This window comes from Macadamia integrifolia, chromosome 6 (assembly GCF_013358625.1).
Source record: "Macadamia integrifolia cultivar HAES 741 chromosome 6, SCU_Mint_v3, whole genome shotgun sequence".
NCBI classification, from domain to species: Eukaryota; Viridiplantae; Streptophyta; class Magnoliopsida; order Proteales; family Proteaceae; genus Macadamia; species Macadamia integrifolia.
The window spans coordinates 29,416,518-29,438,166 of NC_056562.1; the positions used below are offsets into that span (position 1 = coordinate 29,416,518).

A 21,649-nucleotide genomic window follows, 5' to 3' on the forward strand; every position below is an offset into this window, starting at 1 on the left:
GAATAAGTTTGGGCATTGGGGAATGAAAAGTCAATTGAAATTTTCACCTATTGGGGACCATCGGTTGATCCAAATCAGGTCCAATTCATATGGTTTTCCGGTTCAAGGGTGGGCCTAAACACAAGGCTCTTGTCACCACAGGAGGTAGGGTATCAATTATGAGCCTGCACCGGTAGGCCCGATCGAGCCTGATATGTTTATGGTCTGATCTAGACTGGCCTAATTAATAAACGTGTTGGGCAACGGGCATTCACGGTGTAGGTAGCTAGTCCATCGGGAGTCTGACTGAACCGACTGATTATAGGCATATGCCCAACTTGAACTGACTCGTTATAGCCCGACCGAACCCGACTCCTTGTATTAAAGAATAATTATGATTTCATATCATTTCCCTTTTTTATTAAAGATTTGTATCACATTCTATTATGATGATGATATATATATCTTTAATTATAAAACTATAGCGATTAATGTTCAAATAGAACAATTTTGAGGCTTTAACCTACTGAAGAAAAGAATTTTAAGGTAGGCACATTGAGAACCCATTTAGACTTAAATAGGTATGTAGCGCAGCTAAAGCCTGTTTAAAGTAGCCCGATTAAAGCCCGACACTGACCAGCTCGATGATAAACAGTACCATGCTCCTCAAAGCTAGGTCTATTTACTTAAACGGATATTCATGGTGTAAGATTTCTAATTGGTCAAGCCCGGCTAGGCCCGAACCAGACCGACCCGGCCCGACTGACACCCCTGACAGTAGGCTATAGAACATGAGAATGGCAAACATGAGAAACCACATGGGTAGGTGGAACGAATCAATGGTGGGTGGAAGAAGCCATCACGGGCGAAGGTAGCTGTAGGAACGGCAACGACAGCAGTAGCAGAGGCGGCATGGCAGCCCCCAGTAACAACACCACCACCACCAATACCACAAATAACAGCAACAATCACCACTCCAATAAGCCTGCCTGGTTGCAGCAATACGAGTTGATCGGTAAGATCGGCGAAGGCACCTATGGCCTCGTCTTCCTTGCTCGAACTAAATCTCAACCTAACCGAGGAAAATTCATTGCTATCAAGAAATTCAAGCAATCCAAGGATGGAGATGGCGTCTCTCCCACCGCCATCCGTGAAATCATGGTTCGTTTTCTTGTTCTTGTTCTTCTGCTTTTGCTTTTGCTTCTTCGGTATTTTATTTTTTAAAGTTTGGTTAAATCTGAATTTATTGTCATTTGGTGCAGTTATTGAGGGAGATTAATCAAGAGAATGTTGTTAAGCTCGTTAATGTTCACATCAACCATAACGATATGTCGCTTTATCTTGCTTTCGATTACGCCGAGTATGACCTTTATGTGAGTATCATATTATATTTTCACCAAACGTTTTTGAGTTTGATTCGCAATCGGGCGCATTGGAGAAGGAATTGGTAGATAGGTTTGCATTTCAATTGGAATTTGATTTTGTTGTTCGTTGTTTTGTATATAACTGCTTGCTTGGCTTCCTGTCTGGTCTTTGAATCCAATTGTTTACCAAACTAGGGACTGAAGAGGATGAAATATCTGATAATTATTGTCAATTTTAGTGTCATATTTTTACCGTGTCATTCCTTTGAACTTGATAATAGGAAATTATCAGACATCATAGAGAGAAGGCCAACCATTCTATCAATCAGTACACAATTAAGTCAATACTCTGGCAGCTGCTCAATGGGCTGAACTATCTCCACAGGTAAGGTTGTTGTCCCTTGTGCAATGATGGGAGACACTGTCATTTAGTGTTTCAAGTAGTTTGCTTATTCTTTCTCCAGTGTTAGGTGTTCTCTTGTACCCTTGGTATTTAAAATAGGTTTACAACTTAATTTGTTTGGATCCTTGCTGCAGTAGTTGGATTATTCATCGGGATCTAAAGCCATCAAACATTCTGGTAGAGTCCTGACATCGTGTGTTTTAACGAAGTAGCTGAGAATGGGTTCACATGTAAAATATGTTGAATAGATGCCCCTATGTTTTCCTACTATCTTTGTGCATGTTTGCATCAGTTCAATGGAATCCTGTGTGAACCAGGTAATGGGTGAGGGAGAGGAACAAGGATTGGTTAAAATTGCTGATTTTGGTCTTGCAAGAGTATACCAAGCTCCCCTGAAGCCATTATCAGAAAATGGGGTAGGAATTCATTGATTTCCATTTTTTCACTGTTATTGCTTCTATTTGCAGTTTCATGCAATTTGTTTTTCTTTATAGTTTTAAACTGTTCAAAGTGCATCATTCTTTATGTGAACTATGTTAGTAGCTTATGCATGTATTATCATAGAGCCTATTGGAGGGCAAGGATCCATGTAGCCGACCCCAGTTAGCTTCCTGACTGCTGGGCCATGCCTCTTTCCTCTTACTTCCATTTTTCCATCTCTCTTTTCTCTTTTCTCAGTTTTCATGTTTCATTTTCCATATATCATCTCATTTCGCATTCTTCATTTCCACTTTATTTTTTTGGACCTCAGTTTATATTAATTCTTGTCCTTCATTTGCCTTCAAATTTGTATTTTATCTCTCAATGATAGGCTGATAACAAGTTCTCTAATAGTCTAACTTAATAACCATCCATTCTTACAATTCTTTCTCCATCAGTCTACCATCAAACACTACCACATCATCCTCCCATTATGTATTTTGGTGATGAATAAGCGGTCTCCTCTTAAAGATTTGTGCTACTAATATAACAACAACCAAAACCTTATCCCAACTTAATGGGGTCGGTTACATGGAGATTCCAAGCAAGGACGAGTGCAAGGATCCATGCAAAAAGATTGATAAGTTATGGCTAATTATAATAAGTGCCGCCTGAAATGGGAGAAATGTTTGTTGGTTTATGGATGTGTTTCAAAATTTTTTGTCTATAGAATTCACATGAAAAGGAAATAAGTTGCACTTAACCAAAAATCAACCCCTAATCTTTCATAACCTTCTCTCGGTTAAAAGTGGATTAATACGATGGTGGACCTTCCCTTCCCTTCCTAAGTTCCTCGTCGGCCATCATCAATGGCTATCCCCTTGGCCGGGCTTCCCCCTTGTCGTATAATCCAAACATTCCCATCACTGCTTCTTCTCCACCTCCTCCTCCGATATCTCCCCATCTGGGCATTCCCCGGAATTCTCACTTCTAGCATTCAATCTCCCCCCTATTGAAAGCCTTCCACTGCACTTTGTTCCTAGGTGACTCTCTTGTTGCTGTCTGTCCCAAAGGACTTCTTGACTCTGAGGATTCTTAATGGAAAAATTCTCTTATTGGGCACTTCTTGGGAAAATGTCCTCCATTCCATCTTGTTAAGCTGTCCCTCATGAAACAATAGCGACCCGTGGGTATGGTCGATACTTACCTCCTTGACCATGGCTTCTTCATGTTTCGGTTCTCTGAGGAGCAAGATAGGTTGAGAAGCCTGGAAGGGGGCCCTTGGCTTGTTGGACGATTGCCAAAATTTCTAAGGCAATGGCACCACCATCTACTACTCAATCAGGTAGATTTTTCCACCATCCCCATCTAGGTCTCCCTTCTTGGGCTCCCTCTGCATTTCTGGCATTCTGAAGGGCTAAGTGTTGTCAGCTCGGTCCTTGGACCCCCATCTACTCTAATGTTTGAACTAACAGAAAAGACCGACTCGTATTCACTAGAATCTGTGTTGAGGTCTCAGTTGTGGATGCTCTCCCCCCTCCATCTCCATTCAAGACGATGAAGACTTTTCCTTCCAGTAGCATGTTCATTACGACTGGAAACCCCTTCAATGTCTTGCTTGTTGGTATTTGGACATGAAAAAAGAACCTGTTCTTCAAAGTCGGCTACTAGAGCCCCCAAGGCGACTTGCGTGTAGACCCCATTCACTAATGTGAAAGATCCTAAATGACTGATGGTGGCCGTAGGCCGTCCTTCCAGCCTTCGGCCAGAGGCAGAGGGAGGACTTGAAGAGTAAACCCCTGAGAGCATGTCGTCGTAACCTAAGCAACAAACCTCTTCGAAAACCTCTGGACAAAGACAGGTCCTTGCATGTTGGCACAACCGATTTGCTACCTTGAAAGAAGTGGCTAATAGCATCGAAGACCCTCTTATGCTTGTCGGTTTTGGTGATGTTGACGTTCGAGACTCCTCTCCTACTAGGTTTGCTGGATCTGCTATAGATGGTTCAACAGACGACTCTGATGAGTGTTCCTCTTCTGATGATACCTCGCCAGGCTCTTCTGGCTCTTCAACTGACGATGGCTCCTCGGACTCTGACGAGGTTCAGACGACTTTGGGATCTCGCGCCTTGATGTTCCCCTCTCCGTCGAAGAAGCCTTTGATGACAACTTTGATTCGATCCCCCTCCTTTATCGAGGAATCTCAACCCTAACCCTCTTATCAACATTGAGGGGGCATGTGCCTCTATCAACAACCCTCTGGTCCCCTCAGCGTCTGATGTTGGACCTGCCACATTTGGGCCTAAACTCTTGGGTCTCTCTCGCCCATCCGAGCCCATCTCCAAACCCATCGATTCGACCCTCCCTTCTAGGCCTCCAATTCCTTCACAGGCCCAAAACCCCACTTTTCAGTCCTCGGCCCACGTCCAGCCTGATTTGGACCTAAACCTGGATTCGCTCTTGATCCACCAAATCACTTCTTCGTCGTCGCTCGTTTGCCCCGCCAAGACTGCTCATCAACTCCCGCTGTCACCCCTCTCTACTGCTCCTCAGGCCTATCAGACAAGAAGCAAGTCCCGGCCTATCGCAGAATCCATTGGCTCCTCTCTGGAGCATTTACTGCCCTCTTCCAATTGTGTCTAATGTCTCAAGGCATAGTGTGGAATCCAGGGGTCTTAACTCCTGTTCCAAGCATGCGGCTGTGCGATTGTTCATTAAAGAGTTCAGCTCCTCCTTTTGTTGTTTACTGGAAACCCATGTCAAAGAGTCTAACATGGCCAAAGTTGTTTCAACAATTGCTCTTAGTTGGCTATTTTTCTCCAATCATTCTTCTCACCCTAATGGTCGCATTTGCTTCATGTGGGATAATGCAAAACTCAATGTTACTCTCATTTCCTCCTCCACCCAATTCCTCCATTTATCCATTTCTGATATTGCCTGCAGCTCCACCTTTTTTTCTCACTTCCATATATGCCTCAACAAATTGGCTGACAAGGGGACAATCTTCAGAATGACCTTAGGTTAATTGCAAACCAGATTGGCTCTCACCCCTGGGGGATTTGTGGAGATTTTAATGTGGTCAGATTCAACCATGAGAAGCAGGGAGGGCCCCCCTGGACGTTGCTAATGTTGAGGCTTTAAATACCTACATTGAAGACATTGTTGTTGAAGACCTTAGATGGTCTGGAGTTAAGTTCTCTTGGAATAATAAAAGATTGGGTCAAACCCACTATGCATGCAAGTTAGACAGAGTTCTTGTAAATGCAGCTTGGCCCACTGCTTTCCCTTCCTCCCATGCATCTTTTGAACCCCTGACATCTCAGACTATAGCCCCATTTCCCTCCTAATTCAGCCTTACACTTCCTTTTGTCCTAAATCCTTTAAATTTTATGACATGTGGATCTCCCACCCAGACTACTCCACCATTGTGAAGGAAGCCTGGTTAAAGCCTGTTCAAGCCATCTTCACCCCCTTTTAGCTTTGGCCAGGAAGTTGAGGAATGCCGAAGTGCCCTCAAAGCCTGGAATACTAACTCCTTTGGGAATATTTCTTCTCAAGTTAGTGATTGCAGGAACAAGCTCACCTCCATCCAGATTCAGTTGCAATCTAATCACCTTAATCTCTTTTTGGCTAATGAAGAGAAGCTTGAGGTGGCAAACCTCTCTACCCTTCTTGCCCAAGAAGAGAGTTTCATGAGACAGAAATCCAGGATCAGTTGGCTGGAGCTCGGTGACTTAAACACTGCCTATTTCCATAGATCTGTGAAAGGCAAGAACAATCTCAACTCTATCATCAAGTTGGCTACCTCTGATGGTAATCAGGTTCACAAAGTGGATGAGATAAAAGGTGTTGCTGACTTGCTGTTGACTTCTTCAAGAACTTGCTTAAGATGGATCCAGCCCCTCCCCCTTCATTCCAGATGGTCTCTTAAACAACTTCATTCCTTCCAGCTTGTCCAATCTTCTTATGGTTATCCCCACTGAGGATGAGATTACTTCTGCCATCTTCTCCCATAAGGCAAACAAAGCTCCTGGTCTTGATGGTTTTAGTATGGGATTTTTTTCATCTTCTTGGGAGCTCATCAAAGAGGACATGATCAAAGCAGTCAAGAGCTTCTTTTTCAATCTTAGCCAAATCAAAGGGATTAGCTAGACATTCCTTTGCCTCATCCCAAAGAAAGAGGGAGCGGATGTTATGAACGATTTCAGGCCAATCTCCCTATCCAATCTCCTCTACAAGTTCATAGCTAAAATCCTTGCAAATAGAATCAAGCTTGTGGTTAACTCCTTTGTTAGCAACAACCATTCGTCCTTCATCCCTGGGAGAAGTATTGGGGATAACATTCTCCTTTGTTATGAAATTGTTAGAGGGTTTGATAGAAAATCCCACCCTTCTGTAGCTCTTATGAAGATTGACGTCCATAAGGCTTTTGACTTTCTGAGATGGGACTACATTGTCTTGGTTTTTAACGCATGAGGTTCCCTCCAATTTTCACTAATTGGATATATCACTGCATTGCTTTGAAAAAGCACTATCTCGTTGAAAGGTTCTATTCATCTGCCGTTTCTCAACGCATTTCTTTAGACAAAGACTCCGTTTTTCCTCTTTCGGATGAAATATTTCTCAGAACATAGAGTGTGAATCAAACCCATGTTTGAATTGAAATTGAGATACTGATGCAAGTTCTTCCCTTCTGAATCAGATAGATTCATATCTGAAAGAGGTTGACAATAAGTTCTTTCAAAATTGACTATTTGCCCCTTCCCTCAATTCTCAATCTTGGTGAATGGAAGTCCGACTGGCTACTTCTCTTCTTCAGTGGGTATCAGACAGGGATGTCCTCTCTCTACATCTTTTGCCTTGCCATGGAAGTTCTATCTAGAAGTTTACAAGTGGCCATAGATCAACACCTTATTTCTTCCATCCCTAAGTATAAGGCTATTAAGCTTACTCATATTGCTTTTGCTGATTACTTGAGATCTTCTCCAGAGCTGATCCATCCTCTCTTGGAAAAATTACGCTATGTTTGACTCAATTTGCTGCAATTTCAGGTCTCCATATCAATCCTGTAAAGTCTCTTATCTTCTTGGCTGGGATCTCTGACTCCGCAAAGCCTCCCTGCTTAAGCAAATTGGTTTTCGCATTGCGCTTCTTCCAGTTAAGTATCTTGGGCTCCCCCTTATTCTAGCAAGGCTTTCTGCTGACCATTGCACTCATATGCTTGAACTCATCAGAAAGCGCATCCAACTGTGGAAAGGAAAGATTTTATCCTTTATGGGTCACCTCGAGCTCATTAGATTCGTTCTTCAAGCTTTTTTACATTTACTGGTAGTTTTTATGAGTTGCCGGAATCCATCATTTCCAAGTTGGAGTCCATTTTTGCCCCGCGAAAGGAAGTGAATGTACCAGATTTCTTCGCCCCATCAATTGGGCTGCTGTTTGTTATAGAAAACACCAACAAATACGAAAATAAATAAACACAGATCCACACAACACAGAGATTTAACGAGGTTCACACACCGATGTGGTGTGGTACGTCCTTGGGCAAAGAAGAAGATGTTACTATGTAGAAGAGAGATTACACCCAAACAGTGGAGAGAAAACTTGCTCTGAAACCCTAGTTCGAAAATCACCCCCAAATTAGAACAGCTTGCTCAACAAGATGATAGTACATTATATATACTCCTCCAATTCGCGGGTCGATCCATTGAGTCTCTGTCGATCGGGTTGCCCCCACACCCCCACACCCCCATACAAGATCAGTGCTAGGCTCCAAGCTTGGGCCTATCAACCCAACCTCTCTACTTCCATCACAGATCTTAGAAAAAAAATCCCATTCAAGGTTGCCACAAAAAATATGTCGGAGCAAGTCATTCTTAAAGGGTTAAGAATTCGAGACAAACTTAACACAGCTTTCCTTCCTAAAGCAGAAGGGGGTTTAGGTTTGAGAAGGATCAAGGATGTCAATCTGGCTGGTGTCATCAAGTTGGCTTGCAAGATCATCTCTAAGAAGAATTATATGGGTGGAATGGGTATACTTAAATCCTCTTAACTTTGATTCTTTTTGGAAAATGAAAATTCCGGCTGATGCCTCATAGGCATGGCGCAAGATCATTGCTACCCGCCCCCTATCTCTTCAGCCATCTCCTCCCAGATGGGCAATGGGGCCAATGCTTTCCTTTGGCTCGACCCTTGGCACCCCAAAGGAATCCTATATCACACTATAAGTGCCAGAAACATCTATAACTCGAGCTTATCCAAATTTGCTCTTGTGGCTGATATCTTATCTTTTGGCAACTGGTCTTCCCCGACTCAATCATTGACCCAACTTGCGGATAGATGGAACTCTTTACCGATCATTCCAGTATCCCAGCGACCAAGACAAGACACTATCCATTGGATCCCTTCCTCTTTAAAGCTCTTATCTACCAAGGCAACTTGGGAGTTTGTTAGGATTCATTGGCCCGGCCTCTCTATGGCATAGACTCATATGGTTCATAAACCACATTCCCTGTTAGAGCTTCACGGCTTGGAGAGTCTTTTCTAACTCCTTGCCCACACTATCTTTCCTCATTCAGAGAGGCATTCCGGCTGATGCTACGTGTATCCTCTACGGCAATGAGCCAGATACTATATAACACCTCTTCTTTGCTTGCACTGTTTCCTCCTCCATCTGGAAAGGGATCCTTAACAAATGCTGGCTAGTTAACAGGAGTATTCTTTCTTTTCATAGGGAGTGGATTTGGATGGATATGACATTTCAGGGAAAGTCTATTTGTGATATGTGGCAAAGTTCACCTTTTGCGCAACAATAAACCATATATGGATGGAAAGAAATCAAAGGAAATGGACCTCCAACTCTCGCCTTCTTGATAAGATTTGGGGCTCCATCTCTTTTGATGTCAAGGCCGAGATTTCTCGTGTTACTTCCACTTGTAATCCCTCCCTTAGAAACTATCATACTGTAAATTCCTGGGAGCTACCCAACTCCACCATCAGGAAGCCCTACTCCTTGAGTTGGTTTTGCTTTCTTCCCCCTCCCCTTCTTAGGGCCTGTAAGTCTTTGTTTTTTTCTTTTCACTTGGTAATGAATTATTTATTCACCTAAAAAAATAATAAGTGTCGGCTGTCAATCTGATGCACCACTACATATCAACCACATGCTTATAAATGACAGATTATAATAAGGTACGGCTGTCTACCTGACGTACTATATAGATCTATCAAGCCAAAATGTCCTAGATGCATTACATCCACCACCAAGACAATCTATCACCCAACCTACTTTTATGAAAGGAGGAATGAGATAATGAATTCTTGATGCCCCGCTAAGCATGAAATTAACAACTCGAACACACAACTTCGCATTGAAAACTATGGAATCAATGCACAACTCGGCATTGAAAACTAGATACGCAACACACAACTTAGCATTGAAAACTAGAAAAGCAACCCACAACTTGAGCTGGAGGTATTTGTGAATAGCGGTTCAATGCACCAACTAGGTAAGCAACACACTTAACAAAGGCACTTTTGGCCCCATCGCAACCCATAGAGGTATTCGTGCATGGTGGTTCAATGCACAAACAAAGAGCCCATAACCACAAGCAAACCAATAGCCATTCACGTTCATTATGTCCATCACCGACACAATATAATAAGGATTTGGTAGAAGAAAACTCAATAACCCCGCTAAGCACGAAATTTGTGCTACTACTAATGCAGGCTATAATCAAACCAGAAAAATCCATTAGGAAATTAGATTGAACAGGATTAGAGAATAGCGTATAGAAGTTCAGAAAAAGGAGAAATTATATAACTCAGAATCATATGTTTAGGAGCTTGAAGGATGTTGTGGGCTTGTTGGACAGAAGATGTGTCAATAGATTTCGTTGCCATTGGGAATTCTTTTCCCCAAATTCATATGCATTGTCTCTTAAACCTACATAGTCCACACTGTAAAGCAAAAGTTTCTCAGGATTAGCACTTCTGGGGTTGGCTTTTTGAAAGAGTTCTACATCATGATCTTGAAGGATGTTGTGGTCTTGTTGGCCAGAAGATGTGTGAATAGATTTCTTTGCCATTGGGAATTCTTTTCCCCAACTTCACACATTGTCTCTTAAACCTACATACTCCACACTGTAAAGAAAAATTTTCTCAGGATTAGGACTTCTGGGGTTGGCTTTTTGAAAGAGTAATACATTATGATCTGTGAGAATCTGATTGAGAGTTTGTAGTCCTTCACTAAAACCTTTTAGAATGGCCATAATACTTAATAATTGTGTCGTGGATGGATAGAATGATACTTTACTTTCGCATGACTGTGACTACTTCATTCCAATTCTCTTGCTTTGGAATTCCCAAAATGTTCAACAAAAGAGATTTATCTTACGTTTGCTGGTGTTGTTACTTTCCCTCTCTCCCCCACTTTTTTTTTTCCTGGAGGCAGTTTTCCTTCACCCACAGTCAAGGGATTCAGATTTCCTTGACTAAGGGGTTCAGATCATGGTTTTAGGAATCGGATCGGATCGTATTGGCCTGAACATGTCAGATCAGATCGAGTATCAGCACAGTCTGATCCTGATTCTTGGCCAATACCGTATCGCTGGATCGCCATGGATGAAAGGTAATAAGGTAAAAGGTCCGATTTTTTTTTAAATGATATCCAGTGGTATTTCTGTTCGATCCGGGGCTATCCAGATTGGGATCATATCGGTATTAGGCCATTGGCCCTGTCCGAGCCAGAGACCGATTCTGATATCTTAAACCCTGGTTCGGGTGGTGTGCAGAAGGTATCGGGTAACAGTGGGGGGTATTATCGACTCGTATGGTAAGGGGCAGAGAATTTATGGCCCTAGATGGGTGTACTTTTCCTTCACCCACAGTGCAGAAAAAAATTTTCCTTTATTTTTTATCTTGGCTTTAAAAGGATTTTCCTTTGTCTTATTTGTTGAGTAATTATCAATCAGCATGTGCTTTTCGCTTTTTTCTGTCAAGGATGAATTTCTCTCCTAACATGCTCTGATCTTTTGCTAACCTATTTCATAATTTGGCCTTTATTTGATTAACTAGTAAAGTGTTAGTCTAATTTTGAGCTAATTTGTGTATCAATGCTTACTGACAGGTTGTGGTAACTATTTGGTACCGTGCGCCTGAGCTGCTCCTTGGTGCCAAGCACTATACAAGCGCTGTTGGTATCCTGTAACAACATTTCATTGTGTTTGTTACTTACAAACAGTTTCCACCTTTGTCTGTGTACATGGATTAAATATTTGAACAACGCAATGAAGATATCCATCCCTGAGCATAAAATGCTTCCTTACTATAACAATTAGATATGTGGGCTGTTGGGTGCATTTTTGCTGAGTTATTGACTTTGAAGCCACTTTTTCAAGGACAAGAAGTGAAGGCCACTCCTAACCCTTTCCAGGTTACGAAATACTTTCTCAGTTCTGCTTGTTCTTCTTTTCCACATGGTTGTAATTTAGCTGTTAGAGCTAATGATTATTTTTAGATGGGTGAGCTAATGAATTTTTAACAACTTCTACAAAATGTATGCTAATACCAACCTGTAATTCATGCAGCTTGATCAACTTGACAAGATTTTTAAAGTATTAGGTAAGAAACTATTGCGTGGCTACCACCTTCTGTTGGCCTTTATTGCAGAATAATCTTATAATCTATTTCTAACATAGGCCATCCCACACAAGAGAAGTGGCCAACGCTCGTGAATCTTCCATATTGGCAATCTGACCAGCAACATATCCAGGGGCATAAATAGTAAGTCATGTTTCTTTGGTATCACTTGCTTTAGTTGGACTCTATAATCTCTACTCTTTTAGGGATCTATTAATGGATTATTTGATCTTGATTACCTTGTATAATTTCTTCTTTAATGATCAACTTTTCCCATCTCCCCCCCCCCTCTGCCAACAGTGACAGTCCTGGTCTGTATAGCATAGTGCATCTCCCTCAGAAAAGCCCGGCATACGACCTCCTATCGAAGATGCTGGAGTATGTAATTTCTTCTGGTTAAGAAGCTGCTTTTTATGTGCACTCACCTGGAATGATGTTTGTTTATTATTCAATTTCTAACCCCTATGTGTCTTTTCTTGCAGATACGATCCTCGGAAACGTATAACAGCAGCACAAGCTCTTGAGCATGAGTAAGACTTATGTGCTCATACTTTATCTTCCTGTGAAGTTTCCATTTCATTCCATTAAATTCTGTATAGGTGTCACATATGTATATAATTTCTGTTATTGATAAGAATAATATTTCCAATGTAAGGTAGCTCTATTGCAACATAGTGGTCGCAGGTTTGGGTTGGTAAACAGCCTCTCTGTCAAGCATGGGTAAGGCTGCGTGCATTATGACCCTTTCTAGACCTACAGTGGCGGGAGCCACGTGCACTGGGTATGTGTTAAGGATAGGATTATGACTAGAATGTCTAGGTTCATTGTGTGTTCGGATAAGAGCTATTTATGCTCTTACCTAGCTTATATTATTTGTCAAGGTTGTAATATCTATTCACTATAAATAAGAAGGACTTTGTCTTTCTAGACAAGACAATTCATTGTCCCTAATTCTTTTCTCAAGTTGGTATTAGAGCCCAATACTTTGGGTATTTCTTTATTTTTTTTACTATTATAGATGCTCGACCTTGTCCCCACACTCTAGAGGCTTCGGCCTTCCAAGGCTGAGCATGGTCGACTAAAATGTGCTGCCTCATACCCTGTTGATCTATTGACTCAGCTATAGCCCACAGGCCTACTCACCATCCCGCCACAATACCTCTAGGCCCCTCTTGATCACCACCTGGCTACCCAAGGTCCGTTGTCGATCACCGCCATGCACCCAGGCCTCTCTACTGATCGCCACGAGGCTCCTGGTTGCCTGTTGATCACCGTTAGGGCTCTCTAGGCCCCTTGCTGACCTTCCTGTGCACCAAGGCCCTTTGCCGATCGCCGCTAGGCCATCAGGCAACCTGGCGATCCCCTTAGGCCCTTCCCCAACCCTGTATCAACCATCACTGGACTAGCTGTTGATCACCGCCAGGCCCTTCCCAGGCTCCCACCTCTTCTATACACATCAACATGCCCTCAGGCCCTTGTCGTTTCCTTGCCTGGCTTTCTTAGGCCCTTGTTGCTGCCTTGACGCTGCCGTTGGCTTTGCCTTTTGCCTTTAGTGTGCTTGGTCGTTCTGGAAACCCATGGCCATAACCTTACCTTCTAGCCAGGTCCTACAAAACTAAATGGGATCAATTAACTTTGTCTTGAGCATGCCGCCTTATTTTATTCGGGGTAATTATTTTTTTTGGGTGTTTAATTATTGACACCCCAAAACCGATTGAGGCTACTGTTGTAAGGACTTGGATGCCAAATGATGCTCTCATTATGTCATTTCTACGAATCCCATAGAGCCTAAAATTAGTCTCAACTTTGTCCTACTGAACTCTACAAAGGAATTATGGGATGTGGTTCAACAATTTTGCCCAGTCAAACATTTATTCTTAGATATATGAGCTTCAGCGCCAAGTCCGTGAAACCACTAAAAAAGATTTGCCCCTTCCGGTTTACTTCTTCACCCTTACTACTTTATGGCAACAGTTGGATTTCCATCACCTTGTTACCATGGCTTGTACTGCTGATGCTAGTACTATTCAGGAGGAGCGTGAGATGGAACAGGTATATGAATTTCTTATGGAATTGAATCCAAAGTATAACCAGATCTGGGTTTAGGTTCTCAGCCAAGAAAAATTCCCGACTTTGCTCCAGGCTTATAATATAGTCTAGCATGAGGAAAGGCGCCACTTAGTTATGATGCCTTGCATTCTCCTTACTAGATTAGCCCTTGTTACTACTCAGAACATGGACCATCTTAGCTCTATCACCAAAAATGGTACTCTCACCAAAGAACTGGTTTAAGTGTGATTGTTGTGGATGTCTGTGGTGTAGAAACGCAACCCTAAAAAATGTTGCAGAAGATGATGGAAAAACAAGAACAAGCAATGCACGTTTACGAGGTTCGGCAAGATTGCCTACGTACTTAGTGAGATGAGATTCTGCTTCACTATCAATGGAGAATAGGGTTACAACGCTCATCCTCACACCTCTCTCAAATTGCTTTCATTACAGAGAAAGAAAACCTTGCTAAAAATATATAGCGAAAAACCCTAATCCGGACCTCCCGTTCTGTTCTATCGGGGCGCTTGCACTAGTACTCCCTGGATTAAACTGCGACAAAATACAAGACATCGTACACCGATATGTGGCATACTAGAGAGACTTGTTGGAAGCTTCATGGTCACCCTAAAGGGGGGCGCGGGGGGAAACAAGTGATTTCCCGTTCTTAGGACCATCTTACTGATACTATTAATAGTTAATCCCTTGGCTCTGCAATTCCTTTTTCTTTGGAACAGATAGCTTCTCTCCAGTGTATGATGACAACTTGGCGCTGCATACTCTACCACAAATTCTCCCACTGCACCAGCTTCGCATCTAGCACACTCAGGCATCTTTTATGTTCATTCTAGTACTAGCCCTTCTTGGCTTCTTGACTAAGGGTCATCCAATCATATGACCAGCTCCTTGGGTATGTTCCATACCTATCTCCCTTGTTCGGGTAGGGAAAAGGTCCGAGTTGCTGATGGGACCTTGTCACCTATTTCTGGCAAGGTTTTGTTTCTTCTCTCCTACTATATCCTTGTTCCTAATCTCTATGCTAACATAATCTCCTTTTCTCGTCTCATTGTTGACCTTAACTGTTATATTTACTTCTGTTTCACTCATTGTGTTTTTAGGATATGGTGATGGGACCAACGATTAGATACGGCAAGGTATGTGATGGACTATATTATTTGGAACCTCATCTTACCACTATACCTCCTTCAGTCTCTACCCATACTCTTTGGAAGATAATGCTCTTACTCAATTGCATTAATGGCACTGCCGTCTTGGTCATCCCTCCTTTCACACTTAAAGTTATTTATTTCCTTTAATAAAGCACTGGACTCGGGACAAATTTGTTTTTGAATCTGTTAATTCAGAAAACATACTCGATCTACTTTTTGTCCTAGTGATAATAAAAGTGATGTTCCATTTTCTACTGTTCAATTGATTTATAGGGATCTCAGACTGTAGCTTGGGGTGGTTTTAAGTGATTTGTTACTTTTATTGATAAATGTACTCGTCTGACTTGGGTTTATCTCCTTTTTACGAAGTCTGAAGCTTTTTCTTGTTTCCGGACCGTTCATACTATGATTCGGAGTCAGTTCTATGCCCAAGTTCAAATTTTACAAAGTGAGAATAGAACTAAATACATTGATGGCTGTTTCCATGAATATCTAGACCAGCATGGTATTCTTTCCCAAACCTCTTGTGTTCATACCCCTAAAAAAATGGTATTCCAGAGTGGAAAAACCTTCATTTTATTGAGTTTACCTGCTCCTTGATGTTTACCACCCATGTTCCTAAATTCTATAGGGTAGATGCTGTCCTTGCTGCAACATTCCTCATTAATTGGGTTCCTTCCATAGTCCTTGACTATAATAAAACAACGGTTGCTCTTCTTCCGGAACCATCTCTTGCTTCTCATACCCCTCCCAGAATTTTTGGATGTGTTTGCATTGCTCATAACTTGTCATATTCTTGCACAAAGCTAGATCCACGAGCGCTTTGGTTATCTTTCTTGGGTACTTTGTTTGTTAGAAGGGGTAAGTGCTATCACCCTCCTTGTTGTTGGCACTGTTCTACTTCAGGGGAGAGGACATACATTTTCCCATTAAGCCCTTTGATTCTGATGGTGGTGAGGTGGAGAAAGCTTTGCTTACTCTCAACCGAAGAATAAGCCCATTGACAATCCACTATGTCCATCTACACTCCCTAGACTAGCTCCTCCATCTTAGATGTCAGGTAACCATACTTTTTTTCCGCCTGATGATGATAATGTTCCTATTGCTATTAGAAAGGGGGTGAGAGCTTGCACTCAAAACTGTATTTTTTACTTTGCCTCTTATGAGTCATTATCGCCATCCTACTGTGCCTTTGTTTCTTCGTTGTCCATATTTGTATTGCAGGGCTGAAAGAAGCTATCATAGACCGTAAATTGAAGGGTGCTATGATAGAGGAAATGATGGCCTCAAAGAAAAATGGTACTTGGAAGCTTGTTCTCTGTCCGGAAGGAAAGAAAGCTGTAGCGTGTAAGCGGTGTTCTGAAACAAAAGACAGATGGAACCATTAATAGATACAAAGCACAACTGGTTGCCAAAAGCTTTACTTAGACCTATGGCATAGACTATCATGGTAATTTTACCCTTGTTGCAAAAATGAACTCTGTTCGAGCTTTTCTATCTTGTGTTGCAAATCTTGGATGGAGTCTCCATGAACTGGATGTAAAAACTTGCTTTCCTCAGTGGAGATCTCGAATAAGAGGTATATATGGATATCCCTCTAGGCTTTGCATCATCATCTACAATTGATAAGGTGTGTATTACGGAAATCCATCTATGGCCTTAAGTAGTCACCCCAGGCCTGGTTTGCTAGGTTTCTGAAAGCTATGCAAAAGTTCAGATACGGCAAAGTCACATTGATCACACCTGTTTTCAGGCACCAGGCTGAGAAAGTTACTGCCTTTGTTGTCTATGTTGATGACATTGTGATAACAGGGAACGATGATGCGTATATCTCCAAGTGAAAGGCTCAATTACTTATGGAATTTGAGACCGTGGATTTAGGTCCTCTCAGATATTTCATAGGAATCGAAGTAGCTCGATCCAACAAGGGTATCTTCTTCCTCTTAGATATTCCCTAGGAATTGAAGTAGCCCGATCCAACAATGGTATCTTCATCTTCTATAAGAATTATGTCCTTGACCTTCTCATGAAACATGTATGCTTGGATGTAAACCTATGGATTCTCCAATTGAGGTCAATCATCAACTTAGCAACAAAGGGGGTGATCCGGTAGACAAAGATAGATATCAAAGGGTTGTAGGAAGGTCGATATCTCTCTCCCATACCCAGCCAGATATTGCTTATGCTGTAGGGGTTGTTAGCCGGTTTCTTCTTGAACACAGACTGCTTACCTCGAGGTGGTATACCAAATTTTATGGTACACGAAGTAAGCTCTAGGAGAGGGACCTTTGTTTTCCATCAATGGCAATCTGAAGTTTGGAATTATATCGATGTTGATTGGGCTGGGTCTATTGATGATTGATGCTCTACTTTCGGTTACTGTACGTTCCTTGGAGGGAATTTGGTTACCTGGTGAAGCAAGAAGCAACCTATTGTATCTAGATCTAGTTCAAAGGTAGAATACCGTGCAATGGCACAAGGTATCTGTGAGCTTGTATTGCTCAAACGTTACTTGGTGATCTAGGGGTGACTTCTGAATAACCTATGAGGCTTTACTGTGACAATAAGTCAACAATCAGGATAGCCCATAATCTTGTCCAACACGACTAGACTGAGCATATTGAGATTGATAGACATTTTATCAAGGAAAAACTTTACCGAGGCTTAATATGTATTGCATTTGTCTCCTTTGAGAACCAATTAGCTGATGTATTCACAAAGGGTTTGACTTCTAACTCATTCCATCCTACCGTATTCAAGTAGGGCATGAGGGATATCTTTGCACTAACTTGAGGAGGAGTGTTAAGGATAAAAGTTTGCCTGTCTAGGTTCATTTTATGTTAGGATAAGAGCTGTGACTCACTCTTAGCTTGCTTACCTTATTTGTCAAGGTTGTAATCTCTATTCTTCACTTAAATAAGAAGCGCTCTATCACTCTAGACAAGCCAATTCATTCTCTAAAATCTTCTCTTCTCTTTTCTTCTCAATTGTATGCCCTGGGATAAGAAGAATATTTCCAAGTAGAACTGTTAAATTTTACTTTTCAAGCCTTTAAGCTAATGAATTTATTGTTGTTGTTCTTAATTTTTTCCTTTTCTTTTCTCTTCTTTTTGGAATGTATATGATGTGCATGAGACTGCTAGTAATTATATACTTGTAATTATTTGATTACATGATGTAATCGCCTCCGATTAAATCTAGGTCCAAATTATATCTTTATAATATTGAGTTTGATTTTTTATCATGTTTGTAATGCTATTTATAAATAAGACTCTCAAGCAATTCCCATTTCAAGAGGTTACACAAATTAAATTATCGACCAAGATATTTTATCTATAACAATTAAAATATGATAAAAGGTTTTTTGTATGGTTCACCCATTGGGAATATATGGAATAGATGGGCGGGCATGCCTTGCCGTGGAAGGTTGATGTGGTCATTCCAACCTTTGGATTTCTAAGGAATGATTTGGATTGGCCAAATGTCAAATTTCAAACTCAAACATGATCATTAGCCCTCCATGTAATGGCATACATTCCCTTGTCCTCTTTGTAGTCCACACACCGTCTCTGTAGTCCTGGATTTTTCTATGACATGCTTTGCCATGTGGCCAACTCCTTTCAGGCTGAAACTTATGTGAGCTGGGTCTCTTGGAAGTCCACTTGTCCACAAATTCAATTTCTATCCGACCTATAATGTGGCAGAACAAGATGCCTGTCCATATATTCCATATTGTTGTGCCTGCCTATAGAACCTGCTCCCTCAAAATATTAATCTCCATTTTTTGCCATGTACAGAATCAGAAATCTTACACCCAGGGGGGAGGGGGGGGGGGGGGCGCTAGATAATATGATAACTTTGTTGTTGGTGTTTTTTACCACCCTAAAACTGGAAGGCATTAATGGTTTTCATTTTTTGCTTGTTAGTTTAGAAACAAGAAAAGGGTGTGAGGGGGGGGGGTATATCCAGCATATACCCGATATGTATGTTTTTGAATGGTCTGAGTGATACATAGGACACAATAACTCTAACCTTCTTGCATAGTGGAGTCAATGATCTGAGAATTTACGCATTATTTTCTAAGTATTATGTTCACCATCTGCTTTTCAGGTACTTCCGGATTGATCCTCTACCAGGGCGCAAGTATGTTTTTCAATTCTTGTATTGGTCCTCATATGGATGCGCATAATCATTTTGATCTACTTTGGTTGTGTTTTAATGATGCACATCATACATGACAAAACAACAAACTTGTCAGTAGGATGTCATGGTGAGTGAAGCATGTATTCCGCCTATATTTCTTCATTTTGACCAGGTTAATGTGGCATCAATGCTCAGTGCACTGGTACCTTGCCAACCGGGGGAGAAAGTCGTGAATTACCCTGTTCGTCCAGTGGACACTACTGTAGATTTTGAGGGAACGACGAGCGTCCAATCTTCTCAACAGGTATTCATAAACCCTGAAAATTTCCTTTTATTTGGACTTGGGATGTATACAATTTTCATGGAGTCAAGATTTTTTCCCCCTTGGATGGGTCATAAATAAATGAACATTTCTTTCCAGGAGTCGAGATAATTTTTGGGATGGGGTATCAAGTTAGTTCTTCTCTGTTTAATTATCTTTCTCTGCACAGATCCTGATTAATATTTTAATTAGAATACAAATGAAATTTATAGCTTAGTATCCAAGTTAAAAAATGAATTGTATTGTCACAGATAATTATTTCACATTCTGAGTAATTCTTGAAAGTTGAAATCCAAGGATTTCATTTGTGATAGCAGTTATGTCATTGTGTTCAGGTATCATCTGGTAATCCGGTTCCTGGGAGTGTAGTAACAGCTAGGTCTGCCCCTCGACAAATGCCTATGGTACCAGGCATGCAAAGGATGCCTGGTCCAGGCATGGCGGCCTTCAATCTTGCTTCTCAGGCTGGCATGGGTGGGGCAATGAACCCTGGCAGCATCCATATGCAACGGGGTGCTGCTGCACAGGCTCATCTGCAGCAGCAACAACAGGTCTTTTGAATATTTTATCTGGTTTTCATCTCGGTTGTGCAAATGCTGGTTCATTTTCTGATTAACCTTCTTCTTACTTTGAAGCAGTTGAGAAGGAAAGATCCTGGAATGGGGATGACAGGATATCCTCCACCCCAGAAACCAAGACGCTTTTAAGGTAATGTTGCCCTACTTTTTATTGGATGTATAAATGAAATATTCTAAATCATGCTACTGTATGTTTGAGGCATTTATATAATTCACACATAAACAGGGCATACCTAGTACACGAGGCTCACGTAACTGTGGGGTCGGGGGAGGGTCATGTATGCAGCCTTAACCCCCACTTCGTGGAGAGGCATTATCTCGACTCATACCCCCGACCTCTATGTAGCAAAGGATCAACAAAGGGAGAGACCCAGTCTTCATTGGTTAGAATAGAAACTAAGAGAAGCAAATGCTTTATTGGGATGCTATTGAAATAAGTTGATAGCATATTGAAAATTGAATTCAGGACACTTTCACTTATGATCATTTTGGACTTTGTTATGCTCTGACTTCTTGTCTGCTTGTTGATCATGGAGGAATAAGTCTTGCCTTGCCACTACTTGGTGTAAATTGTTCATGCAGAAATAGGTTGAAGTAGAAGAAAGTTACAGAGATTATTTCAGCATACTAACTTATTGGCTGGATGCCAAGAACTGGTACTTGAAACCTGCTGGTCCAGTCAGTCAAGCAATTCTTGGTTGTTGACAGACTAGAAGTTGATAGATACATCAAAGCACACAGCTTTCAATTCCTTCTGTGTGACAGTTTGACACCTCTTCGCATGAACCTGGAGCGGCTGAGGCCTTGTAGCATTCCACCAATAGCAAGCAAGTTTGGTCTGTGTCCTAGATTCCCTTCTTGTTGATCTATTCAAGTATGGGAAGTGATTATATTACTGTATTATCTTTGCTAGTTCGGCCAGCTATGCTTATTATAGTGCTTACCCGTGAAGGGTAAAGCTTTGTTGGTAACAATTGGCTGTAATTTCATATGTCAATTTGCTGATATTAATCTGGTCACTCGATCAAATTTAGTGTGTTGAAAACAATAGCTTGTGGTGTTTGTCCTGCTAACATAACATGCAAAACAATGGTGGTTTTTTTTTTTTTTTTGATTGGTAAAAGAATTGTTCTAAAAGAAGAGGAGGCACAGAGAAAAGGCAGCCTCAAAACCTTCTTTAGACAGACCTAAAAGAAGGAAGAGACCCCTAAAGCTAGCAGGGCATCCCCTGCAACAGTTCTTGGTTTAATCAGCTAACCTGTGCAAAAAACTTTGGCCTGTGGTATGTGATTTGAACATTTGATCCGAATTGGGTCATTTCAGTGGTGACTTTTGGTTCACTGTAGTTGCTTGACTTTCTAATTCACATTAGGTCATTTCAGTGTTGATTTTTTTTTTTTTTGGGTAAACAAAGAAAGAATGCTAGGGGTACATGTCTGTTGGGAATCTTTGACGATTTGCAACAAGTTCCTAATGAACTTGATCTGGGAAGTTTGGTTTTTGGTTTATTTATTTATTTATTTTTAATCCTTATCGTGTTTTGCTAAAGTAACCCCAAGCGACCTTTACCTCAGTAAGGGTGCGGTT

The 21,649-nt window shown here is 41.4% G+C and overlaps 1 protein-coding gene across 4 annotated transcripts; it reads left to right on the forward strand.

The window, feature by feature from the left end:
• The first annotated feature begins 805 nt into the window (after nucleotides 1-805).
• LOC122081799 (cyclin-dependent kinase E-1-like) lies at nucleotides 806-21,112 on the forward strand. Of its 4 annotated transcripts, none has more exons than XM_042649090.1 (16): nucleotides 806-1,140; nucleotides 1,242-1,352; nucleotides 1,625-1,728; nucleotides 1,881-1,923; nucleotides 2,064-2,162; nucleotides 11,290-11,359; nucleotides 11,501-11,595; nucleotides 11,750-11,783; nucleotides 11,861-11,945; nucleotides 12,102-12,179; nucleotides 12,284-12,331; nucleotides 19,130-19,162; nucleotides 19,358-19,466; nucleotides 19,820-20,035; nucleotides 20,120-20,192; nucleotides 20,289-21,112. In XM_042649090.1, the coding sequence occupies exons 1-15, from the start codon at nucleotides 892-894 to the stop codon at nucleotides 20,189-20,191; spliced, it is 1,446 nt and encodes a 481-aa protein (XP_042505024.1). In that variant the 5' UTR covers nucleotides 806-891; the 3' UTR covers nucleotide 20,192; nucleotides 20,289-21,112. The 4 variants fall into 4 exon arrangements, with proteins under 4 accessions (XP_042505024.1, XP_042505023.1, XP_042505025.1 ...); XM_042649089.1 differs by having other exon boundaries at nucleotides 20,645-21,112; XM_042649091.1 differs by having other exon boundaries at nucleotides 20,123-20,192.
• Nucleotides 21,113-21,649: the final 537 nt, after the last annotated feature.

Excerpts from the sequence above, each read along its gene's own strand:
- LOC122081799 (XM_042649090.1), top strand. The coding sequence starts at position 892 with ATGGCAGCCCCCAGTAACAACACCACCACCACCAATACCACAAATAAC. Across the intron at positions 1,353-1,624 it reads ACGCCGAGTATGACCTTTAT|GAAATTATCAGACATCATAG; the intron begins GTGAGTATCATA and ends ACTTGATAATAG. Across the intron at positions 2,163-11,289 it reads AGCCATTATCAGAAAATGGG|GTTGTGGTAACTATTTGGTA; the intron begins GTAGGAATTCAT and ends GCTTACTGACAG.